This window comes from Camellia sinensis, chromosome 1 (genome assembly GCF_055761805.1).
Source record: "Camellia sinensis isolate YWXY chromosome 1, ASM5576180v1, whole genome shotgun sequence".
Lineage (NCBI taxonomy): Eukaryota > Viridiplantae > Streptophyta > Magnoliopsida > Ericales > Theaceae > Camellia > Camellia sinensis.
Window position 1 is genome coordinate 192,812,143 of NC_138961.1, and position 24,064 is coordinate 192,836,206.

Sequence of the window (24,064 nt, forward strand, 5' to 3'; positions counted from 1 at the left end):
GATGACAAGCTGCATTGGGTTCAACTTATAATAATGGATTATCTCATAAAAAAGGATATCAAGTGGGAGCCGAAGTCTGCACTCGATGAAAGCTACAACTGTGAGGGGCCTAGAATCAGCTGTGGGCATGATAGAGTCATCCTCCCCAGCCAACCTCAGATTCACGTCGGCAGGGATGGAAAACTCTCGCCTAAAGTATTCTAGCTTGGTCGGGGTGTCTACCCTATGCCTCCACATATCCATAATATCGGTTTAAGTGAAAGGTGTGAGACTTCGGAAGGGAATGTTTTGTGATGATTTTGAATGACCTCGGCTAAAATTGACGACTGAATACGTTTCAGTTTTTCCTAAGAATTTGTGGGTTCTACCAACAAATTCCAAATCTAGATCTATGGAAACAAAGATTGGAGGCAAGGATCTGGCAAAAACACGGAAAACAGAAAATAGGAACGTGTTTCAGAATCAAGAACAGTAATGAAACTATCAAGAACACTGTGAAAGAGTATGCACAGGGGCACGAAGCCAAGAACAGTGGCAAAAGTGCAAAAAAATTGTGAGCAGTACGTATACTCAAGACATGGGCAAGAGCAAAGTCGTGAAATAAACACGTTCAGATATATGATTCGCAAATCGAATGTTTGAACAAAGCCGTAATGGCAATGAGTAATGGAGAGCATCAAGAACTGAAATTAGGAGAAACAGTAAACTCACCAAAGAAAAGAAGCCGGTGTTGAGTTTGCTGAGGTCAGACGAACGGCAGCTGCGAAAAAGATTAGCAAGAACCTCGCCGGAGGAGATGGACGGAGCAAGTTGCAGAGCTTTGGAAGCTTGGAACAATGGAGGATTTGACAAAACCAGAGAGAAAGAAAGCCTCAGAAACGATGGAGAAATATGAAAAGATAGAAGAGGGGAAAAAGATTTATTAAAACTTGAAATGGCGGAAAAATAAAATTAATGAGCCTAGAACGACGGATTCGTCAGACGGCGCACGCAGGCGCGAGACGGCTTACAGGCGCGTCACAAGCACGATCTAATAAGGGAAAGATACGTGGCTAAAACGGTTGAGTTATTGTGTATGACAGCTCATATGTGTAAAAGAGCTCTTAGGGTCCTTATTGTTTAAAGAGACATGTCGGCCTTGACGATGATCTCGGCAAGATACTTTAAGCCGATGTATTGGTAGAAAGTACCAGTATAGGTTCCATCACCTTAGAATGCCGAGGTAATAGAACCTAGGGGACAGTTGTGGGGATACATTTTTAGAGTACCAACACGTGGCCAAGGTGATGCCAACGTGTCAGCCGAGGTGCCACGTGTCTTGGTTATGACGCCGAGATCATCTCAGCTAGGCCGAGATTATCTCCGAAGATATCGGAATCCAAGATGAGCGGATAAGGCACAAGAGTCCTAGAATGAGAAAGGACTTCAGCATGGATAAGGATAACACTCTTAGAGAGTTTATCTCTATCTATTGAAGAGTCCAGGATAAGCACTGAGCTAAAGTCCATTGAAGCTAGGCTTCTATAGGGACTAGGATTGAGTTAGCTATAAAAGAAAGGCACCACAGATGGATCTAAGGTACGCAATTTATATTCAGAACAATGAGTTTAGCAATTGATTATCTTTGAGAGATATATTGACTTGATCATCGGAGTGCCCCCGGGTGGACGAACCACCGCCGGAATCTTCTCTTTCTGTTACAGGTCAGCCAGGTGTCATCTATTCTGCCAGTACTCTCCAGCTGAATACTAAGTTGGCAATGTGATCGGAAATTCACTCACACATGTATAAAGACACAAAAGGTAATTATTGTGTTAATTTTTTGTAAACAAAATCTAAAAATTAAAAACTTATATATCGACATAGATTGACATCGTTCATATCAAATGTCACGTTCAATGATCTCTTCAAATTGTTTTGATGCAATTTTTGCCATAGATCTATGACAACATTAAACTACAAAAAATAAGATGGAATTGACCGAAAATGAAGTACGTAACTTTAGTTATACATACAAACCTATAAGTAGATTACCTTGTAACAATGTTGCACATATATTTGTAAGCTTTTAATTTTTGTTTCATTCGTTGCCTATAAAATTGAGGAAAAATATCTCACTTCCGTGTAAGTTGATTGTTTGAAAAATTTATAAAATCTAAAATTAATTTGTAAATTCACAAATATGAATATATGGAGCGTAGTAGTAAAGTTCATAAGACTTGATCTTTTACCACATATATGTCCATATTGTCTTTGCTGCATATACTTGCTCTATCAGATATGATAGGATTTCTATAAAAAGATTACAATAACTATTAGCAAATGTAACATATTGAAATTATTCATATAAAATGCCACAAACACATTATTATACCGATGTTGTTGTTGCCTCAAAAGCTCTCGCACAATTAATTTTCCCAATTGTTTTTTATCAACTTTAATAGAGACCTTCCATCCAAGACTGTATATGGAGAACTGTTTGACCTACATTAATTTAAAAGGTATAGTCAAACTCAAAATATATGTGAATTTTGTTAGATTAAATAGCAAAAATTTTACAAACATTATTTTTTGAACATAAGTGAAGCCAATACCTGATTTTTAACTTTCTTATCTGCAACCATATTTGCTTCCTCTTGATAATTCTCCCAAAGCTGAAGTAGCTTTATTTTTTCAAGTATTCCTACAATCAATAAATATATGAAGATATATTATAAGTATATTTGTGGGAGCCAGAAAAATATAGGTACTAGCTTATTGGGCCTAACCCAAACAAAGCCTACAATGGGTCCAGCCCAAATAAATATCACATCCCAAGTGGAAAGTATGTCTGATCTCCCTCCACAAAACACACACCCCTTCTTATAAATATAGATACTATTTCTTGATTCAAGAACTAATTTCATCATCGGAGTACTCCCGGCCGGCAACCCAGGTTGGGTGGCACCAACTATGTTCCTCATTGCAGATCTGCAGGGGTGAAGCTCTTCTCTTCGTTGGATCTCTACAACATCCATGTGAGAGGATATTTCATGGTCTCACAATTGGCGCCGTCTGTGGGAACGATTGAATGAGATCGACGAAGAACACAACAAATATACTGCTGTAAGTAAACATATATTGGTTTCTTTGAGGTCAGTGCACTTTCTACAAAAGCAAAATCAATCCCAAGTAATACGGCCCACAACTGGGTTTTTGGCTTCTTTCATTCTGATTGTGTTTTTTGCTAAAGTTCAGGTATATATATATTTATATATATACACATCTATGTATGTATCTATTTATGATCACAGATTTGATCAAAACATTGTTGAATATTCATATTGCTTAGAAAGGTTGTCAAAACAAGATAAAGTTAGTAACTGTTTTCTCTCTCTAAAAATGGGTTTTACACCTTTCTGGGTGCCAACATCTTTTCGGCAATTCAATAAAGTTATTCGACTAAATTCATACATGGGTCTGCCCATTTATTTATTTATTCTTTGTCTCTCAAAACTTAGCTTAACGTTGATCCTTAACATGTACACACGTGTACCTATGCTAAAGCTTTCTGTGGAATCCAAGGCTGGGTCTTCAATTTTCGTCTCTCTAGAATGGACCATGAGTTATGAGAACGAACAAATTATTATTCTTATTTAATTAATTGTGATTTTTGGCTAGCCATATATATATATATATATATATATATATCTATATATGTATATAAATTCAAACAGTTAGATCTAGAGGCAACTTTAATTGTCATGAATGGCTTACGTCGATGCCAACCAAAATCTCGACAAAACCGAAGATATACATAAAGAAGTCTTGCCGACCAAGTGATTCGGCACATCGTGAAGCTGAGAGAAGTTGCCAACCAATAGTTTCGGTATATCGAAAAGCCCCTACATTCTGGGAAGAAATTGATGGCACCCATAACAAGCTTGCTGAATCATCTACAAAATCTTTATGTAATGATCATAAGTTTACAAACTCAAGATCCGGTTATTAAAACTACGCCTACTTGGCGACGTCGCAGCGTCGAATGATATTGATAAATCCCAATGATGACTCCACAACACCTCTTGGCGACTTCACCATATCTTCAATCATGTCGGCTATGGCCGTGGTGCCAAGAACCAAATCTCTTCTGGTTCTCTTTTTATCAAGCATATTTTAGCGGACATTTCTTCCTATAGAAACAACGACTCAACAATGAAACTTCATTACATTAGTTCTAGCAATACATTCGTTAACACCAAATCGACTTCGCCAGGTATCACCAAGTTGCATAGCCGACTAAGCAACAATCAAGCTCAAAACTTTGCCAAGTATCTACCAACTCCCCAACCAACGTGATCTATGAGCACAAGGACAAGAAGAACAATGCCATTACGAGCCAAATATCGTGCACAAGTTACTCGCATTTGAAATCAGCGTCCAAGTTATCCGCTTGTTTCTTCAATGCATCATGGGTTACTTCATTCACAAGACATCATGAATTATATACTGAGTCAATACTTTACATCAATAGTCGACCACAGCTCTCTTTCTAGCACTGTTATCGACAATCTTTAATTTCTAGCTAGTCAAGGGTGGAGTTGTCGCTGACCAGGTGATTCGGCAAATCAAAGTGCCAAGATTCGTCTTCCAACCATTGCGCAACCATACCCCAATCGCCAAGCCGAACACAAACGAACACAAAAACAGGGGGAGGGGGGGCTTGATCAATCTTATTTTTGGTCAACTTTCGGAGGTCCAACAGCATCCAACCCAGGGTGGACCGATGCGTCTGAAAAGTGGAATGCACACTAGCTCGAGTGATGAATCCAATGCCGCAAAAATGAGGCCAATCGGACGTCAAATGAAGGAGATACAAGGGCCCAAAGTCAGGAGTTTGAATCTACAAAATCTACATTTTCAAGTCTTGTTGCATGAAGAATTCGACTTTGCACCACCTGGGCCATTATCAATTCATCAATCTTATTCGGCAGTACATCACACTTTATACGGCAACCTTTTCCGACTAATTATTGTCAACTTATTCGGCACCAAAACTTATTGGCATTATGAATGCTGCATGCATATGATCAATTCGACTTCGGCAAATTATTCGGCAAAAATTACACCACAACATTTCTTATTCGGCACATTCCTTGCCTACAGTTTACACTTCTTCGGCAAAGTTTTCACTTATTCGGCACTAATATCTCGGCATGGAATTAGCATCTCGGCTTGCCGAAATCCACATCTGAACATACCACAAGATTCGAATCGGCTCAAAGAGTCCAAACGCACCAACTTGAGAAGCCAAGAAGCAACCCAAGTCCGCCAAAAGTTGTGAAACGGCTCACACGTTCCGTAAATTGAAATTTCAAAAGCTATCAAACTCAAGTTTTGATCATACCATTGTGAAGTACTGATTAAGACGAGTCCAACGCAATAAACCGTGTCAAAATCGAAGCTAAAACAAAGCCATACGAGCTTATCAAAGTTTGCCCAGAAAATGAATTCTTTCGTTGGAGCAGACAACCCAGCAAGATATGAAGAAACAATCCTGTGCTTCGCGGTTGCATTACACCCTGTTGATCTGAGCCGTTAGATCCATTTTGGCTATAACTATGCCATCAGGAGTCCGATTACAGCGATCCCATAGTTGTTTCCAACTATTTGAAGCATTCTGAGCACATCAGTACGGTCTGATTTTGCAAATTCCATACCCAAAATTTGTTGATTTTATATGCAGTGCCACATATCGCAACTCAAATAATACTTTTGCCGCGAAACCTAGCATTTGATCAATGCCGCATTCAACAATTTTGGCGTCTTCCCGCCACTATAACAACCTGCATCATTCGGCAATTTTGGCTCAAGTCTATTTTGGATTCCTTTCGAATAACCACACAATTGAGCGCAGTAGGGCAACTATACTTTGTTCTCGGCTTAATTCTCGTCAATATTGGCCAACGTCCAATCTAAATTTCTTCCGAATACCTAACGTCATTTGCAAGCAATGTGCCAACGGCGATCCAATGTTACATATTCACGACAATGGAAGTAATTTTCCAACTAATTCCATGACAATGGTACAATTTAATTGGCTTCACACTTATCGTCGAACTCAATAAACAACTCTCACTTGGCGTTTTCGATTCGGCCACTTGGTAGTTTAATTGATCGGCATGCAATTTCAGCAACAGTATCTTGGGGCGAGGATATAATCCTCCGTTTTCCCTGATCATATCACCAGACACCCCACTTTGTCTTGGCTTCATTCCGATATCACTGCGGCACCGAACAAGGGCACGGAGTCCGTTTCAAATTTTTATCGGCCTATTCGGAAATTTTGGCCCCAGTCAATTTTATTTCTTCCGAATAACCAATCTTATTCAAAAGCAATGAGGGCAAATATACGTTGAAGAAGAAACTCAACTTCAATAAATTGGCAACCATTGCCAACCAAGTTCTTAGCAAATCCAACTCCGAAGGGATGCCGACGCACCGCGAAGCTAAGAAAAATCACTGACCAAAAGATCAGCACAATCACCGACCCAAGTGTAGCTGACCAACCTTTCGGTGAAACAAGCTTATTCGGCTAAGCAACATTATTTGTCAAACTTTATGCAGCAACATTGGCCAAAGTATTCGGCAACTTTATTTACCTAACAACATTATTTGGCAAAACAATTGCCCACTGGGACATCAGTCAATTTTTTGCTTTCCAATTGGGGCACATCAGCCGATCATCATCTCGGCACCTTTGATATGCATACATACTCGGCTAACTTGGTATAAACATCACAACGACGTCTACTTGAGTTATAAGCTCCCGCTCCTTTTCACACAGCTTGACGCAAGCGCCCGTTTTGGGGCAATACATTACACACTTGGCAGTCGGCAGCTTGCATATTTTTGCGCGCCGTCATTTTACCAAAGTCGAATCTTCCCTGCAACATAGGGCAATGGGAATCTACAGTCCTTCCGACTAACACCTGTCATTCGAAAGCAATGGGGCAAGTCTACCTTGGACTAAACGCAAACTGAACAACTCGACAATTAAATAGTTGGCCCAATATCTACTTGGCAATTCCAAACAAGCAGAGCAATATTATTGGTGATTAACACGTCCACCTTATTCGATACAGGATACATTATTCAAAGTCCTTGCCGTATTAGCACTTGGTTGACACTTAAAATCAGCAAAAGTCTTCGAGTACAGCGCAATCTTCGCACTCGGCACAGAGAGCCGTTAGCAAAGGCCTACACCCATGCCCAGGGGTTAGAATACCCCGGCCGGCACCCATGCCCAGGGGTTAGAATACCGCGGCCGACACCCATGCCCGGGGGTTATAATACTGCAGCCTACACCTATGCCCGGGGGTTAAAATACCACGGCCTATCGTTATGATTTATTTGTATTCCTTTCTGGGTTTTAGCTCACCCCCCCTCATCCTATGACAGACTTATATACATTTATACATACATTCAAGACATATATACATTTACACATACATTCATGACATATGTATATTTATACATACATTCAAGCATACATGGAGTCATTCATTCATACATTTTATTCATTTATCAAATGTATTCTTTGTCAAATGACCTAGCATCTATTTGAACAATATAACTCGGTAATAAAAACTCTCATTCCTCCTACTGAAGACAATGAAAGTTTTGGGACAATTGTGGGAGCCAGAAAAATATAGGTACTAGCTTATTGGGCCTAACCCAAACAAAGCCCACAATGGGTCCAGCCCAAATAAATATCCCATCCCAAGTGGAAGGTATGTCTGATCTCCCTCCACAAAACACACACCCCTTCTCATATATATAAATACTATTTCTTGATTCAAGGACTAACTTCATCATCAGAGTACTCCCGGTCGGCAACCCCGATTGGGTGGCACCGACTATATTCCTCATTACAGATCTACAGGGGTAAAGCTCTTCTCTTCGTTGGATCTCTACAACATCCATGTGAGAGGATATTTCATGGTCTCACAATATTAATTGTAGATTTTAAGAAATGACATAATATAAGCTGAATAAGAACATATTTAGTACATACCTCATGTATCAATAATTTGGTAACAAAACGTCTTTGTAGACTACATTGCGGGTATACACTCCTTCTTCATTATTAACTAAACCCTTTTTAACCAAGACTTTCGTTGTTTGATCTGACACCCCTCGAGATAAAGCAACATATAGTTGTCCATGACTAAATACATGATCCGGAAGGTAAATTCCCACATGTGGAATTGTTTGACCTTGTGATTTATTTATCGTCAAAGAAAAACTAAGCCGAACTAGAAATTGTGTGCGAGTCACTTCAAATGGAAGTTTTAAGTTTTCCGGAGCCTTTAATGGAATGCAATGTAGGAAAACTCTCGTGCCTTTGAAATGTCCTGTTAAAATCTCTAAATCTATGAAATTATCGTTCAAAGCTCGACACAGTAGCCTTGTGCCATTGCACAAACCAGAAGAAGGGTCAAGATTCCTCAAAAGCATAATTGGGGCTCCAACTTTCAAATGCAATGCATGTGGGGGCATTCCTCCTGGTGAAATGGAATTTAAAAACTCTTGTTGATACAAATTTTGGGTATCATTTTCAACTTTATCAAATGAGTGGTACACTCTTGATTCTCTTGGAAATCTCTGAATGATTTTCTCATTGAGCTTGTCAACATCTTCATTGTGATGAGTTATTATGCCCCTACTAACCATATACTCGGCGTCAAAAGAATGGTTTATGATATCAGGATAAATTTCTTCTAATAGTTGAACTATTGATTCTTCGCCATTCCATGGTATTGCCATCGATGTTGGTACGTTGATCATTTCATCTATAATGGTAGGTTGTACACCATTTCCAACAGATAAAAGAAATTCACCAAATTGTTGGTCATTTATAGAGAGCATGTTTTGGTTTAAACAAAGTATTTGAATGTGACTCCAAAGAGGTGATTTGACTATCGATGCAGTAATAGTTTCATCTTTTGTACCTTTAGGAACAATTGGAAGTACTTGTCGAAAATCACCACCAAACACCATAATTTTGCCACCAAATGGATAATCAACACCAGTGATGTCTATGAGTGTTCGATTCAAGGCTTCAAAAGCATAACGATTTGTCATTGTAGCTTCATCCTAAATGATGACTGTTGCACGTCTAATCAGTTCTGCCAAATCTGATTGTTTAGTAATGGAACACACGGACGAAGCCTTTGGATTTAAGGGGATCTTGAATCTTGAATGGGCTGTCCTTCCACCAAGTAAAAGTGTAGCTGCAATTCCAAAAGTTACTATTGCAATGGCAATTCTCCCTTGACTTCTCACTGAGGCCAATAGTGCATGATATAAATATGTCTTTCCAGTTCCTCCTGGGCCATCCACAAAGAAAATTGCACCAGTATTGCATTCCACAGCCTCCATGATTGAATTGAATGCTAAGTGTTGATCACTATTTAATGTGGCAATAGAATTTAAGTCTTCTCAAGGAGTTACAATGGAAAACTCATCTTGTATGACCTTTGGAACTGTTGAATTATCATCCAAATTCATTGTCATCTCAGGCAAATCGTATTCTGATATGTTCTTATTATGCTGTAGCAGGAGACGGTTTATATCTTGTAGAGTTTTGTTAAGGATATACATATTATTCATACTGTTTGAAGATATGTAATCTTCTATCAAGTAAGGATAAATTTCATCCCACAAATTTCGCACCCCTATTGGCACACAGTAAACCAAAATTGTAACGAACAATCTTCTTAAAGCTGATGGCATGTGCATGGTTACAGCTTCTAACAAACATTGTCGTATGCTATCATCATGCTCTAACAAACCATGATGTTCAGCTGCTTGTTTAAAAGTTGGGTACGCAATTCCATTAACCATTAACAAATGATCGAATGCTTTTGGTCTTCGGATATGATTGAGTAAAATTCTCAAGTAAAATCTCTCCCCTTCTGATGGCGAAACTATGTAAATTCTACCAATTACTCTTTGATGGTTCAATCTCAACTACCAAATCTTTGCGCTATTGCACCATCTATAGTGTTGCGATATCTCTCGATATAAGTATCGATTTGCAGTTTCATCATCAACATTTAATTGAAAGAATTGGGTAAGCATTGTTCTGGAATAATACTCATCACCTAAAACATTTGTGATGTCTCGGAACGTATAAAACCTCACTTGCTGCTTATTTGGTAAGTGTATTTGGAGGCGTTCTATGCTAGGAGTCATTTTGGTCATTGGGAATTTGAATATTTTCCACAATGCTTCTGGAGCACAAACCCATCTTCCATCTATGAACTATTCTACTTCGTCATAATTAGGACCTTGACGAACTTCTAGTGCAACACGGTCAGGCCCTTTATAAACATATTTGTATAAATACTTCACACTTGTAACACTACTACAAATTTCAAGATTGATATGACAATCATATTTCAAGAGCAACCATGGCTTGTATGGAATGACCCAACTATTATCCACCAAGACGCTTGGATTACTCTATAAAGGAACTGACTCCCCTTCTCTTCTTCGATAAAGAGGATATGAATCGTTTCCAAGTGTAGTAATTGAAGAAAATGGCTTTGAGAAACGTCTTTTGCACCGACCATTTGTCATACACGGGGACCGTTCATTGTACATTCCACATGGGCCATGTATCATGTGTTTCAGAACTACACTGTATAATCTAGGCTCTAATCTCTTGTTTGAAATTTCAGCTCTGACAATGTTATCATAATCATCAAGAGTGCGTATCTTATCATTTTCATCCAAAATAATGACCATGTGGGCATGTGGTAAGCCTCTTTTTTGGTACTCAATAACATATGCGTATGCCAGAACCTTCCTGAGTACATGCTTTGTAAGAATGTCGGTCTTCATCTCATCAAATTTTGAATGAAATATTCTTGTTAGTAAATCAGGACGATCATGTGGTGACTGTCCAAGTAGCAACTCAGCTTTAATTTTAGGCCACTTTGGATTGCAGGTCATCGTAAGGAAAAGATCAGGTTTTCCATACTTTTGGACCAGAGCCATTGCATCTTAATATCGCTGTTACATGTCTCGTGGGCTACCAACAAATGACGATGGCAATATTGTTTTACGACCAACATTACCTAAACAAATATTTCACAAAAGGAAAAAAGAAATTGTATGTATGAATATAAACAAACATGCATACATGTAATTGTAATATCGTACGTGACAATTTGTACCTCTATAATTTTCACCAGCATGTACTGCATCTAGAAGACCTTGATAAAAATCTACTCGAATGTGATTCTGATGAGTACGTATCCATCTTAATTTGTTGGACTCAATCTTCATGTGATTATCTACAACATACTACTGTAAGAGACGACCTCCTCGAAGAAAAAGAGATTGATCACCAGGGCGAATCTGAATTGATACTATTTCAATACTTATAAATAATTAAAAGTAAAGATTTTATACGAAATAATTATAGATTGAATAACTTCGACGAAGTAATTTTTTAATATTATGTATACGTCGTTACTTGTAGCATATAAGAATAGAAATCACAACATGTTACTTTTTTGCCATCATTACTTCTGGTATTTGCATCCCATCCATATGAACCGTAGGGTAACAACAGAGGATACTGTAATGGATCATAGTATCCGACAATATCAAAAATATTTAGGAGGTGACCACTGGTTGATTGGACAATGATATCTCTTGGTTTTAAATTTCCAGCTTCTTCGCCACATACTAAAACTGCAGCAACTTCAAGAGCAGTAGGAAGGTTGTATTGGGGCCTATTACGTGGTTGCTCTTTGATTTGAAGTCTGCATTCATGTATGTCTGGACGCTGAGCCAATTGGAGAAATGTGTGTATAAATGGATTATGAGTATTTAAAATATTCTTTCTTTTATCAAGCAAATCCAAGTGCAATTCTTCATTTTCAGACATTCGATTCTCATTCTTGTGGTCAGTGTCATAAACATACAGTTGCAAATATCTCGGTCTGTCGCTAGAATTTGATAAGAGACTCTCAATCTTATGATATATGGCTCCTTGTGCACGAAACGTGTACACACCTCGAGTTCTTGTTGCTAAGTTTTCATCAACATGAACACCCATTGAAGTGAATGAGAAAACATGATTGTAGGCTCGAATATTTTATCTAAAATGACGACCTTCCACTGTTCGGTTAGAGAAAATATCAATCATCTCATTTGGAGCTGTTACTGGTGGCAAAATAATTGTTCTATTATTACAACACATGGTAGATGTTTCACGGTGGAACAATCTTGCTTTGCAATGTCTACATGTAGTTGGAGCAGGGAACTACATTCTTTGGAACCTTTCACTTTCATGAAAATTTCTTGCACAATTATGATATCTCCTATGGATAAATGATCGATTATCTGGAATATCTTCATCACTCAAAGCATCCTGATTGTGGTCGACATGAGGGATATTTCCTATAACAATACATGTATGATGTATGGGTTTATTATTAACACAATAGTATTTATTTGAAAGTGTTTGAGTTTCATGTTCAATATTAAATGTAATTGTATTGCATATCATATTTGCATGATCATATTTTTTACATTTATTGTAAAGGTTGTTTATTTTGTAAAAGTACTTAAACTAAATAAATTATTTGTACCTTCCATCTGAACTTTGCGAAGATCTTGTCTGTTGCCACTTGTGCTTCCATGCTCATATGTCGAATGAGTAGGTGCATATCGGGGCAAGTCGACACGTGCGAGTGCAGTCATTCTACTTTCCCGTCTAAAAACATTAGTCGCAACCAAATTTCCTTCTTCGTGAATGGTTGGCAAAACTGTTGCTCGCGGCCTACGCCATTCTGTTCTATTTCTTCTTGGGATTGCATCGAAAAAGTTTAACATGCATCCTAACAGTTAAAATTATAAATAATAAATTAAATGAATATTAATGTCAAAAGTGTAAAAGCTTACAAAAAAAAAAATAATGTTTATAACATTTGAATACTTACTACTTGTTTGTACATTCGTCATATTATGTACTTGATTTAGATGAGAAGTTTATTCGAGATTTTCAGATATTTGCCTTCTTTGTCGATAATTTGTTCGTCGCCTTGCAAGTTGTTGTTCGTGTTGTTCAATAGTCAAAGCAGCCCTCCTTTGTCTAGCATAATTACGCCAACTTTCCCTTTGAATTTCTCTTTGTTGCACATTAGAGGTTGCACTTTCTTCGCGAATAAACAATCTTCGCGTGCGCTGAGCAAGACGACGTTGCTCCAATCTTGCTAAGCGTTGTTCAGTGCTTAAGTTTTGAAGGCGTAACTGATCGAATTCTCTTTGTGGTTGTTCAGTTTGAGCATTTGGTTTCGAAGCTGAGCATTGCCTCCTCTGTTATAGGTATAAACGACGTCGTTCACGATTTTGTTGTTGTACATGTCTCAAATTTGATGTGTCAGGGTAATCATGATTCATTTTTCCTAACATTGTTAGCAAACTAACACTTACATAGATAAAATCCGGCTATCTTTAAAATGTGCCTACATTATATAAAATTATGTAAGAGGCAGTTATAGTATATTCACAATGCGACTCGTATGCTCACAATATAATAAGCTCTATATTTTTATGTAAGTGTTTTCATATGCTTGTTTTTATATTTTTATAATGCATATTATTTTAAGTACTAATCTCATTTTGTAGAGAATTAAATAAAATTGCAAGTGAAAGAGATTACCTAGTAATGATGAGCCAAAGCGTGTGCAACTTGAGATATGATTTAAAAACAAACTGAATATAAATTTTTCAAACATTCGATTAAATATAAAAAAAATAAAAAATAGAATTAAAAATGCTTACAGTCAAAAGAGAAGTAGAAGATAAGTATTAATAAAACACGATTGTAGAAGTTATTTGTTCTGACAATCACAAACTCATTATGTAATAAATATAAAAAAAATCATATGAAATTTTGGGGCCACTGAATTCTTTCTTATCAAAAAAATACACTTCAAAACAAACATATGAATAAACAAAGGGTTTTTTAGAAAAGTTACAATAAAAAAGATTAGACACCTACAACTTTTTTTGAATTTTGGCCACCCATGGATTTTTCCAAATTTCATGAGATTTGGCCAAACTTTCATGAATTTTAACTAAAAAATTATACAACAAAAATTCATATAAATAAATATAAAAAAATTACATATAAATAAAAATAAAAATAAAGATTGAATAAAAAAATTACATATTTGATTTTTTGAAGCATAGAAAAAGAAATTATATATTTGAAGCATTACAAACTCAAGCATTACAAATTCATGCAATAGAATTTTTTTAGAATTATTCAAGTTTCAAGCATTACAAATTCATGCAATAAATTTTTTTTAGAATTATTCAAGTTTCAAGCATTACAAACTCAACATACAGTCAGAGCAAATAGGTGTCGATAGAGAAAAATCTGAAAAGTTTATTCTGAATAACCCAAAGTTATAAAGCAACCTGCCAAAAATATAAACGAAGGAAAATAATAGTCAATTTTTTTCTCCAAGAAATCTATTAACATAATTTTTTTCTTTTGCTTTTTAATGAAGAAAATAAAAGTGTAAGTAATAATGGTACACACAAAATAACAAAACAGGAACCCATATTCTTGGAACACTTGCAGTAAAAAATAAATAATAAACCCAAAAAAAAAAAAAAATTCAAGCATATATATAAAAATACATAATTTTTAAGTTATTATGTTCTGTGCCAAATAAATGATTTAAAATTGATGTAGTATTAATTATAATTTTATAGTATTTTAGTTACAAAATAAAGTAGAAAGTTTATAATGACAAAAATATATAGTTTATTCTAAAGCGTAAATTAAAATATTTGTTGAAATTCCGTATTTATTTTACCATCAAATTTTGTTAATGTTTTATATTTAAATAATATAATATCCTTTCAAGACAAAATAAAAAGTAAAAAATAAGAAATTAATAATTCAAATATATTAGGTTGCGTGGACATGTTTGAGATTTAAAAATCATTTTAGAATTGGACTTGGAATAACTATATTATGTCTGCTAACTGATGGAGTCCAAATTAGAATAACATGTAGTGCAAGGTCTCATGTTTGATTCTCATAGTCAATAAAATATTATCGATACTACGTATCGTTAAAAACAATTCTTATAATTTTCACTTGTGATTAATTCAAGGAAAGAAAAAAAATAAAAACAAAAATAAAAATATATGATTGGTCCATATCATTTTAAAAGTTATGAACATCTCCAACTTTAAAAGTTCCAAACATTTTTTTTGAGATCACATACTATAAGAAATAAATCTGTTTTGGAATATTTGTTCAGACCCTAAGATTTAGTTCAGTGCGCGATAGGATACCTTACATAAAAATAAATAAATAAATAAATAAAGGAAAAAAAAAATAAAAAGGAGAAGAAAACAGTCCGACCCCATTCAGGGTGGACAAGATTTGTCCACGTAGGGATGATAATAGATGTATCACATGCAAACTTTTTGTAATGATAAACAACATGTGACGTCAATGTGGTATTTTATTTATTAAAACAGGTTACATAGAAAATGCATTTACAGCATTTTATTTCGTTGCGAAAGTCATTATTTTGAAAACTCGTATGTAGCAGTACAGTTTAGGCAAAGATTGTCTCCGAGTCCGTCAGAAATTATTTAACAGGTCGGAAAGACCACGTGTTTATGTTTCAAACTAAAAAAATGTTATAATTTGCTTAACATGCCCTTGTTATTGGGGTTATATATTCATTTAATCCTTTATTATTAGTTAGACATACAATTAAGATGAAATTCCTCAAAGATAAAATAATTTCTCAGTCTGAACGAGTTTGGAGTTGTTGCTACACAAGATGCGCAGTAGCAACTGTTGCACATCTTATTGGGCTCATTGTAGGGCCTAATTCAATAATTTGAACCGTTCACATTTTAGAAGGTATCGAGTAGAATATACCTGTCAAAAATCACATCAATCGGATATCGTTAACTTTTTGATCAAATCAAATTTGTATTTAAAAAAAAAAGATAAATGTAATTTGAAATATAAAATTCAATGCAAATGTGATTTGATGAAAGAGATAACGATATCCAATTGACGTGATTTTTTATAATTATATTCTACTCGATAACTTCTAAAATATGAACGGTTCAGATTATCAAATTAGACCTTAAAATGAGCCTAATAAAACTCGCAACAGTTACTACTGCGCCCAAACTGAGTCTAAACCGTATATAATTTGGGTCTGCGGTCCACTCTGGTTTGATATTTTGTGATGAGATTTTTCTCTCCTTTATTTATTTGGATTAGTCAGTACAATTTTCTTGTTGTAGGCTTTCGTCCTTGTACTAAAATATTCAGTTTTGTAAAGTTGGTCTATAAGATTGTTTATGAAAAAGTTCAAAAAATTGATCTAATCGTACAAAGCTCTGTTTGATATTTATAAGTTAGTTTTATAATTATTAAATTTTAAATTATTAACTTAAAAGAATTTATTGAACAAAAAATTATCAGCTTAAAAAATTTAAACTTTCATATTATAATCTTAAAACAAAAAAGTTGAAATGTGTTGGGTTAAATAGGTTGTGACATAACTTTTTGTTGTGTATTCAATATGCCCTCAAAAGTTATAATTAATACAAAAGAGAGAAATTTTTTAACTATGGTAAAAAAAGGAAAAAAACTATGGTAAAACAAACTATAAATTATAGTTAAATAAAATCTCACCTTTTGAGACTAATAAATAAGTTAAAAAAAGTTAAACAAGTTGTATAAAATTGTAACCAAACACCATTAATATATATTTTTTAATCCAATAAGTTAAATAAATTGACTTACAAATGTTACCAAGACTAATTACATTAGGCTTTGTTTGGGAAGTCTAACTTGGGGCTTTTTTAGTTATTTTAGTCATAAAAAATAAAATAGGTTTTTTAATCCAATAAAACAAAATATCACATTTAATCCATAATCATTATATTCTTTCTCTCACAAAAAATTCAAAAAAGTCAAAAAAGTCAAAAAGCCAACCCACTTCCCAAACAAAGCCAAAATCATGGAGAAAAAGTGACAATTTTTTTTATAAAAAAATTATATATTTGTCTATTTCTTTTATGTTATTTTGTGATCCATTCATGTGATTAATAATATTCAATTAACTTTATTTTTTGAATCAATACTCTTTTCAGTGAGCCGAACGCGACAAATAATTTAATTACTAAGATGAATTCATTTCAAGCAAACTATGCAATCCAGCCCAAATAAACGGATTGAAGAAAAGTTACATTTCTTATATACTTCCATTTCAATTGTTTTTAAATTAATCAAATAATAATATTACCATAATCTTGTCATAAATACCTTAAAAAAATAAATATATAATAGGGTCTTTCTCAGATTATAACCAACTTCCCTCTCTCATAAAAAATTAATTATAATAAACTTTTAACTAAAAAATTAATTATAACTATCTTCTCAAAATAGTCCAAATAAACCATCAAAACTTCAAGACAAATACTATAAAATCACGTCGATACCATTTACGCCATTTATGACGCTTTATGAGGTACCGTCTTGACAGTTGTGTGTCATTCATGCAACCGTCCCAATTACCATATGTACTTTTTGCTCTCATAATTTTTAACGGTTGGGAGGTTCTTGCTTTGAGGACCACAAACACCTCCATTTGAGTATCCAATTAAAACTCCCTACGGGTTGGTTTGGTAAAGGCTCATTGGACTTTTTTGACTCAATGAATCATAAAAGATAGAATAGGCTCATGAGCCACAACAGACAAAACATCTCATCTAACCCCATAATCATTACATTCTTCTCTCACAAAAAAATCAAAAAAGCCAAAAAGCCAAAAACCCTTCCCAAACCAAGCTTTTGAACCCAGGCTCATATAGTCAAAAAAGTCAAAAAGCCAAAAAGTCAACCCACTTCCCAAACGGAGGCTATATATTTTCAAAAATCAAAAAATTCTTAGATGCCCATTGCATATCATATTTATGTATTTTTATTGTGTAATTTTATGATTTGAGTTATATATTTTTCTAAAATGACTTATGTAAGTTCGTAAAAATTTATTTGATTTGGTAAATTTCAAAATTTTTATGAATAGATTTATGCGAATTTGTTTTCAACTTCTGTATTTTTTGTGAGATAACTTATTTAAATTCATGAAAACTTACGTAATTTTATGAATTGTGCATATGATGCGCAAGGTTGCACACCCAAACACTTTCTTTTGAAATCAGGTTTTATATTAAGCACTAAAATTAATAATAAAATCAAATATAGCCTTCTCAGATAAGGTGCAAGTGTTAAAAATGGGGAGAAATTATCTTTTATTCCAAAAATTTTATGTTGGTTGTGTGTGTTTGTCCAACGTTAGGGGGCTAAAATATTTACATAGCTTGAAAAACTGGGAATATGATGGAGGAATCGCAAAATATTATTGAAAAACTGGAACATAATAATATTTCAGGAAGATTAGATAATTCAAAAAAAATATATGTATATATATATTAATCGATACCAATCACATACCTGAATAAATTTTAAAATCAACGTGACTATTATTGAAGGACTATATATCGCTTGTTTTATTATCAGATTTCAAGACAATATATTATTTATTTTAATTAATTACTTAATAATTATTTTTAAACAAAAAAAAAATCAATCATAAGCAACTAGGTAAAAAGTGATTAAAAAATTTATGACATTTATTTTATTGCTGTGTAAAATCTGGGCTAGCCTAGTCGCCAAGACCAAGACCGTGACGAGCTCTTTTTAGTTAATCCATATCAAAACACAATTCCTTGTCCACTAGCTAATTCTAGTTTGCTTGGAAAATTTAAGGCAATAGCTTTCTCTGTATCTTCTTGTTAAACGTCATCACAATTAGGGGTGTGCGCGATGCGGTTCGGACGATTTGAGAGTAAAATTACAAATCAAATGACGGGTTAACGGATTAACGGATTGAAAAATTACGATTTGGACGGTTTTTAACAGATTGGCGGATTGAAGAATATTCTAACTAATTATTATATATTTACATAATATATAACACTAATTTGTTTAATATTTTTTAGATATATAATACAAAGTAATTTTACATAATATGTTTCATAGATATAGCCACTAATTTGTAATAAATTTCATATCTTAAATATCCCTCACACTCATTTTTATATTGATATTACATTGAAAGTTAAAAAATATACATGTATCAACTATAGCGGAGTGGAGCGGTTCGGTTCGGTTCGGTTGACGGATTATAAATTTTAAAGTTTAAACCGCGGTTAGCAGTTAGAGCGGTGCAAATTGATGCAGATCGGTACAATTTTAACGAATTGGGCAATATTTTACACAACTCTAATCACAATCAATTCAACAACTACGAAAACATCATAATAAAACATACACACAAAATAAAATAATTTCACTACCCTCAAAACTCGTTTGGTAACTCAATATTTTATCTTAAAAGTGAAAAAGACACCCAAAATAAATAAATAAATAAATAAAAAGCCAACAATCTATACAAAAAAATCAAAAATTTCATTTTTTCTCTACTTTTTGTACATCTTTTCAAAAAAAATTAAAAGTCATTTCAAACATATTAAGGCCTGGTTTGGGGTGTCTTAAAAAAGTCAAAAGCCAAAAAGTCACTATCCTAAGTCACATCATCTTATTTAAATCACATCACCTCTCAACCACATCATTTCAAACCTAATCCATATTTTATAAAAAGTCAAAAAGTACACTAAAATTGTCTAACCCATAAGATTTCTAAGGTATTTGAGTTTTTTGTTTTTCATATTTTTTTGTTTTTAGTGAATATTTTTAAAATTTTAAGTAACTTTTTTACTTTTTTAGATGTACCTTACTTGGACGTGCTAAATAGTAAATTATTTGTGAAAAAATATTTTTAAAAAATAATAAATACACAAAAATATAAAAAATGTATTGAATTTTTGTATTTTTGGTATTTAGTGAATTTTTTGAAGATTTTTTTCACAAATATTATACTTTTTAAGTGTATTTATGTTAAGTGTGTCTAAATTTTTTTTTAAAAAAAAAAATTGATTAAAATATTAAAAAAATTTAGTGAAAAAAAATACCAAAAATGAATAAGTAAAATTTTCTGAAAAGTGAATTCTGAAAATTGGAAACAAATAGAGTTATTAATTTTTTTATCTCATATTTTAGCCAAAAATCAAAAAATTACTAAAATAATCTATTTTTCCAAATGAGGCCATGTTTGAATTTTATGAAGTGAAAACACAAAATTGTCTAACCCATAAGATTTCTAAGGTATTTGAAAAAAAGTATAATAATAATACTATTGCGTTTACTTGTAAGTTTTCAAGACATTTCCGATATTGCCCCACTAAAATTACTATTTTGAGCTATGGTTTTAATTGTGAATACAATTGTTTCAGTGATAAAGTTACCCCCGTAACATTACCCTATCTTAAAGAAAAATGTTAGAGGTCTCAAATTTTCTACCAAATAAATGACCAAATGTCTCATATGAGTGTGGGGTCCACAAAATTGCGGACCCCACACCCATGTGAGACATTTGGTCATTTATTTGATAAAAAATTTGGTGTCCCTAGCATTACCCTATCTTAAATTCAAGAGTCTAAATTAGATGAACATTTGGTTTCTAGATGGAACTTTTGTCTACTATATAGACTATAGTTAACGGTGGTGTATACATTAGTTTGTCAACTAGTGTTATGTCATTATTACTGACCCCACATATTATACAAATTACAAATATCTAAAACCTCTAAAATTATGTCACATCATCTGTTAGTATATTAGTTAGTATATTAATTGATACATATAAAATTATTCTATAGTTAAAGGCTTGGCATTAAGATCATAATTCTGTTGATTTGCATTTAAATTCGTCAAAAGTTAGGGTTGAATTGTGTTTAAATTAAGATAAAATTAATAAGTTTTGAATTAATTATATTGTAACTAATGATAATAAATTAATCAAAATAAAAACAAATAACATTTAATGCATAGTATTCTTTTCTTTTTTTCCCAATATTTTGATTATTGCAAATGTTAATAAGTGTCCAGAAATCTGTTCATCCTTTATCTTTTTCTTATTTCCTAGAGACAAAAACTATTTAATTATTACAACTACAAATGCAAGTGATAGGTCGTTTAATTACTTATTTAATGATTATAAATAATTAAAAAAAATGACATTTTCATTTTTTAAAAAGAATTTTGTCATAACACTTGTTAACAAGTTTAAAGTTACTATACAAATATTTTAAACTTTATTAATCAATTTTCTTAGATCTTAGCAAAACCTTTTTTATTTTTTTTATGAATGCACACTCTTTATCATACTTTTTTTTTTTATTCAAATGAAGAGATAAAAACAGATTATACAGATAAAGTCATGGAATATCTTAATCCCTCCTAGAGCCAACATTTATCATGTCCAACAATGTTAGGCGATCCTAAATTTTATGGCTCGAATGTCTCAAAACGACGTCATTTTTTGATGAAAAACGACGTCGTTTTTTGATGCAAAACGACGTCGTCACTACAAGAATTAACACTTTTGGCAACAAAAAAATTGGTCGCTAAAAGTCTATTTTTGGTCGGAAAAAGTTATCCGCGACCAATTTTTTTGGTCGCCACTTTGGTCGCCAATTGAGGGTCGGCAAAAGTAATTCGCGACCAAAATTTTGGTTGGTTAGGAAAAGTCGGATTTGCCGACTAAATTTTTGGTCGCGAAATATATCATTACCGCGACTAATTCGTTTAGTCGCTAAAACACTTTGGTAGCGAAAAGTTATATTTTCACGACCAAAAAGTTTGGTCGCCAATCGTGACATTCCGCGACCAAAAAATTTGGTCGCCAATTGTGACATTCCACGACCAAAAAAGGTTTTGGTCGCCATTTGTTACTTTTCGCGACCAAAACTTTTGGTCGGCAAAACTGAGTTTCCACGACCAAGAGCTGTTTTGGTCGGCAATAAATGTATTTTTTGCGACCAAAACTCTTGGTCGGCAATTGTCATTTTTTGCGAAAAAAAATTATTTATTTGTCGCGACTAATAAATTGGTCGCCAAAACAGGAAAACAATACACCTATAATTCCTAATAATTCATTCAATCCATAATAAACCTAAGATGTTATGTAAACTAATAATTCATTTAAAACACAAACTAGAAGTACTCAAGTGCTAAATATTGATACAATATAAAATAAACTTTCATATATACATATGAGAAGGTACCATAGAAACATTGCAAATTCCAAATTCAAGATGTTATGCAAACACCATGACTAAAATACAAATAGCCCAAAAAACTATTAGGCTGTGAATAAGCTAGATATGTTTCTAAGCAACTGCAACTTCCTCCTGATAAGAGTCCGTTTGTGCTTTACTACAAGATTCCAGAGTATCCCGTGCTGATTCGATGACAACCTGACCATTGACATAGTGCTGGACATTGTGGATGCCAATAGGATTCACACCTGGCCGGAAAGCATTTCCTTCAATATACCTGTGACAACATTTAATCAGTTAGCATTTGACCTAGTGTTGGGTAACTGTAATTTGCTTATAGTGATTGAAGACAGAAACTCACATTTCTTTCAAGAAAGTGTGCTTATAGAATGCATCCGGGATTCTCCCAGTAAATTGATTATGATCCAGGTACCTGCAATGAAAGCAAGCTTAAGATGTTGTCCCATGCTTACACAAAAAAAGATGTTGTCCCAGATACACAAATGCTACATGATGCAAAAAAAGGGGAAAAGCAAATTAAAGAAGGGAAAAAAAAGGCATTACTTGTGATAAAAACAACAGTTAAAAGCCATGAATCAAAGCCATAAGGGATGAAGAAATCTTCTCAATGTTGAAGATTGGGTCACAGATGTCAAGGAACGAAACAAAGTGTATCGATGAAATCGGAAACCTAACTCAACCTTGGTTCCACTAACAAACTTGTCCTGCAAATCCAAATACCTTGGGTGTCAATTTCATTGGTATGACCTTGTTGCATTGGTATGAGACAACTGATATGAGGCTATTAGATCAGTACAATAGTGATAGTTATCACAAAATAATAAATTATAGGCATAATTTTATAAGGAAAATAAAGTGTGCAATGTAAATTTAAAGTTAGTGATTGAGGGTTATACAAAGAATACATCTCATACGTATAGTTTAATTCTGGGTAATTATTTTAATTCTGGGAAAAGATCGATTAATTTTAAACAAAATAAAAAGATGCATACTAGGCGAAACAGGGGGTTGTTAAAGCTTTTTTTTTTGAGAAAGGTAAGATCTGTCTAAGGTTAATGGTGATAGTTCCATGGTGATGGTGATAGTTCCATCTATACACTACAATTGAGTGACACATCACACAGGTAAAAATCTATTTTCAAAGGTTGTACCCAATACACAATTCTTGCTTTATAAGGGTTTGGGAGAGGTAATAGGTAGTCAACCTTACCCCTAGTTTGGAGACTCAAAAATCTATTCTTAAAGTATAAAAAATAAAATAAAAAACTACAGCATTTTCTATATATGTTAGTTACAAATAAGCATAACAGTATTTTTCTATAGATCTCTTCCCACATAATAGGATCAGGAAGGTAGTGAATCATATACAACTTTAAACATCACAAACTTGGAAAAAATATATTATATATGAATAACATTTTAAAACTTCAAGCAACAATTAAAAATACCTTCTCTGAGATAAAACGGAGGCCGTTATCTGGATAAGCAGCTTCATATGTCTCCCCCAATAATGGATTAAATGGCTTGCAATTTCTTTCCTCTGTACAAGAATATCCTGACACAGCAAATGCTGCTATATTAGGGATCCTCATAAGGCTATTACCCTACAAAGTCATACGAAGAAGGTAATCAATAACTTAAGAAGATCAATTCCTCAACTTTTTTTATGTCAATTCCAGATAAACTTTATACTTTTTCTGTTCTTTTCCTTTTTAAAGCTTTCTTTAGCTAGAGACTTCAA

General features: G+C 33.7%; 1 protein-coding gene and 1 long non-coding RNA gene across 2 annotated transcripts; both read right to left on the reverse strand.

Moving 5' to 3' along the window:
• Positions 1-10,308: 10,308 nt before the first annotated feature.
• Positions 10,309-11,046, reverse strand: LOC114311065 (uncharacterized). Its single transcript, XM_082918385.1, has 2 exons — positions 10,526-11,046; positions 10,309-10,411 (listed from the first exon to the last, which is right to left on the reverse strand). The coding sequence occupies exons 1-2, from the start codon at positions 11,044-11,046 to the stop codon at positions 10,309-10,311; spliced, it is 624 nt and encodes a 207-aa protein (XP_082774511.1).
• An 11,295-nt stretch (positions 11,047-22,341) lies between these two features.
• LOC145790461 (uncharacterized) lies at positions 22,342-23,851 on the reverse strand. The gene is made up of 3 exons (XR_014329200.1): positions 23,772-23,851; positions 22,664-22,735; positions 22,342-22,579 (listed from the first exon to the last, which is right to left on the reverse strand). It is a non-coding gene; the product is annotated as an uncharacterized LOC145790461 (long non-coding RNA).
• Positions 23,852-24,064: the final 213 nt, after the last annotated feature.

Bases quoted from the DNA above. Each gene is read 5' to 3' on its own strand.
- LOC114311065 (XM_082918385.1), bottom strand. From the start codon at position 11,046: ATGGCTCTGGTCCAAAAGTATGGAAAACCTGATCTTTTCCTTACGATG. The intron at 10,412-10,525 runs GTCAGTTCCTTT...TGAAATTTGTAG, and splicing joins TATCGAAGAAGAGAAGGGGA to TAGTGTTACAAGTGTGAAGT.